Source organism: Epinephelus moara, chromosome 16 (genome assembly GCF_006386435.1).
Source record: "Epinephelus moara isolate mb chromosome 16, YSFRI_EMoa_1.0, whole genome shotgun sequence".
Lineage (NCBI taxonomy): Eukaryota > Metazoa > Chordata > Actinopteri > Perciformes > Serranidae > Epinephelus > Epinephelus moara.
In genome coordinates, this window is record NC_065521.1 from 1,898,561 (window position 1) to 1,900,725 (window position 2,165).

General features: G+C 32.7%; 1 protein-coding gene across 1 annotated transcript in view; it reads left to right on the forward strand.

The window, feature by feature from the left end:
* Window positions 1–2,165, forward strand: part of f7i (coagulation factor VIIi) — an 8,237-nt gene that overhangs the window by 900 nt on the left and 5,172 nt on the right. The window contains exons 3-4 of the mRNA XM_050065326.1: window positions 692–716; window positions 1,034–1,147. Coding sequence (XP_049921283.1) covers window positions 692–716; window positions 1,034–1,147 — 139 coding nt within the window. The remainder of the gene's footprint in view (window positions 1–691; window positions 717–1,033; window positions 1,148–2,165) is intronic.

Sequence of the window (2,165 nt, forward strand, 5' to 3'; positions counted from 1 at the left end):
GCCCTGTGAGGCAAATTGTGATTTGTGATATTGGGCTTTATAAATAAAATTGATTGAAATTGATTGATTGATTAAAGTAGTGAAGTTAAAAAGTTGTTTCCTAAAGTTGTTAAGTTTTGTAGTAAAGTCATTCTTCAAAGTGGGTCCTTAGAATTGTTTTATAAAAAAGATCCCTAAAGTTGTAACGTTGTTCCCAAAAGTTTTAAAGTTCTTCCCTAAAGTTGTAAAGTTGTTAAAGTTCTTCCCTAAAGTTGTAAAGTTGTTCCCAAAAGTTTTAAAGTTCTTCCCTAAAGTTGTTAGCTAAAGTTGTTCCCTAAAGTTGTAAAGTTGTTCCCAAAAGTTTTAAAGTTGTTCCCTAAAGTTGTTAGGTGAAGTTGTTCCCTAAAGCTGTAAAGTTTTTAAGTAAAGTTGTTCCCTAAAGTTGTAACGTTGTTCCCCAAGGTTGTAAAGTTGTTCCCTAAAGTTGTAAAGTTGTTAGGTTAAGTTGTTCCCTTAGGTTTTTTAGTTGTTTCTTAAAGTTGTAACATCGTTCCTTAAAATTGTAAAGTTGTTCCCATTGTTGTTTCAAAGATGCTCTAAAAGCATCTTTGGTTGTTTTAGTGTTGAGGTTTGCATTTGTGTTAGCTTTAGCTTTGTTTTTGGAATACGTTGATGTTTACATGTTTTCAAAGACTTATTTTTTTCTTCGCAGAGGCAGTTCTGGCTGACGTACGACCGTGAGTAAAATCTTGGGCTGTTATTTATTATCTGTGGTGACTCTTGTTGCTGGTTTTTACTGTCAAACATCAGGATTGATAAAACGCTTCATGACAGTGAGGAACAAACGTGTTGGACATTAATGAACTTTACTTTTCTCCACATCACAACACAACTAAATCATGACTCCATTCTATATTTAAGATTTCACTTCACCAAGAATTCAAATGTTAACTTGTATCAATAATAATAAGATCATCTATATCAAATATGAATTCATAATAATAACATGTCTCTCTGTCTTTAGAAAAACTGTTATGATTGATTCCTTTATCAGGTCGCGACCCCTGCCTGATCAACCCGTGTCGTAACAACGGCTCATGTGTCCACATGGGGACGTCCTATGAATGTCACTGTCCCGAAGGGTTTGAAGGACAACACTGTCAAACAGGTAAAAATAAATCACTTCAATTTGTTCCCTTAAGTCGTTCAACACATGGGTTCCACATATGCAGCTGTTTGGTTAAGATTTTTTATAAAGTTGTTCCCTTAAGTGGTAAAGTTGTTCTGATGTTTTATAACATTGTTCTGAAAAGTTGTTTTGTAAAGTTGTTCCCTAAAGTTCTTAAGCAAAGTTGTTCTTTAGTAAAGTTGTTTTATAAAGATGTTCCCTAAATTTGATCACATTGTCCCTTTAGGTTGTTTGTAAAGTTGTTCCCTCAAGTTGCTCACATGGTCCCTTGAAGTTGTTTTATATAGCTGTTCCCTGACGTTGTAAAGTTGTTTTTTTAAGTGGTTCCTTAAATTTGTTTCATGAAGTTGTTCCCTAAAGTTTTTTTTGATAAAGTTGCTCCCTTTAGTTTGCTAGTGAAGTTGTTCCCTTAAGTTAAGTTGTAATTATTGCTTCAAACTGTAAAGTTGTTCAATAAAGTTGTTTTATAAAGTTGCTCCCCTTAGTTGTTTAGTAAAGCTGTTCCCTTAAGTTGTAAAGTTGTAGTTGTTGCTTCAAAGTGTATAGTTGCGCAGTAAAGTTGTTCAGTAAAGTTGTTTTATAAAGTTGCTCCCTTTAGTTGTTTAGTAAAGCTGTTCCCTTAAGTTGTAAGATGTGGTTGTTGTTTCAAAGTGTATAGTTATGCAGTAAAGTTGTTTTATAAAGCGGCTCTGTAAAGATTTGAAATTGTTTTCTGAAGTTGTAAAGTGGTTTACTAAAGTTGTTCCCGATAGTTGTAGTCGTTCGCTTACGTTAAGTTGTTCAACAAAGTTGTTTAATAAAGCTTTTTGTTTAAAAAAAAGTTGTACCCTAATGTTGTAAAGTTGTAGTTGTTGCTTCAAATTGTAAAGCTGTTTAATAAAGTTGCTCCCTAAATTGGTTTATAAAGTGGTTCCCTAAAGTGTCCGACACAACAGCAGAGACTAATTTCTTTTTAAAATATATGTATATATATATATATATATATATATATATATAT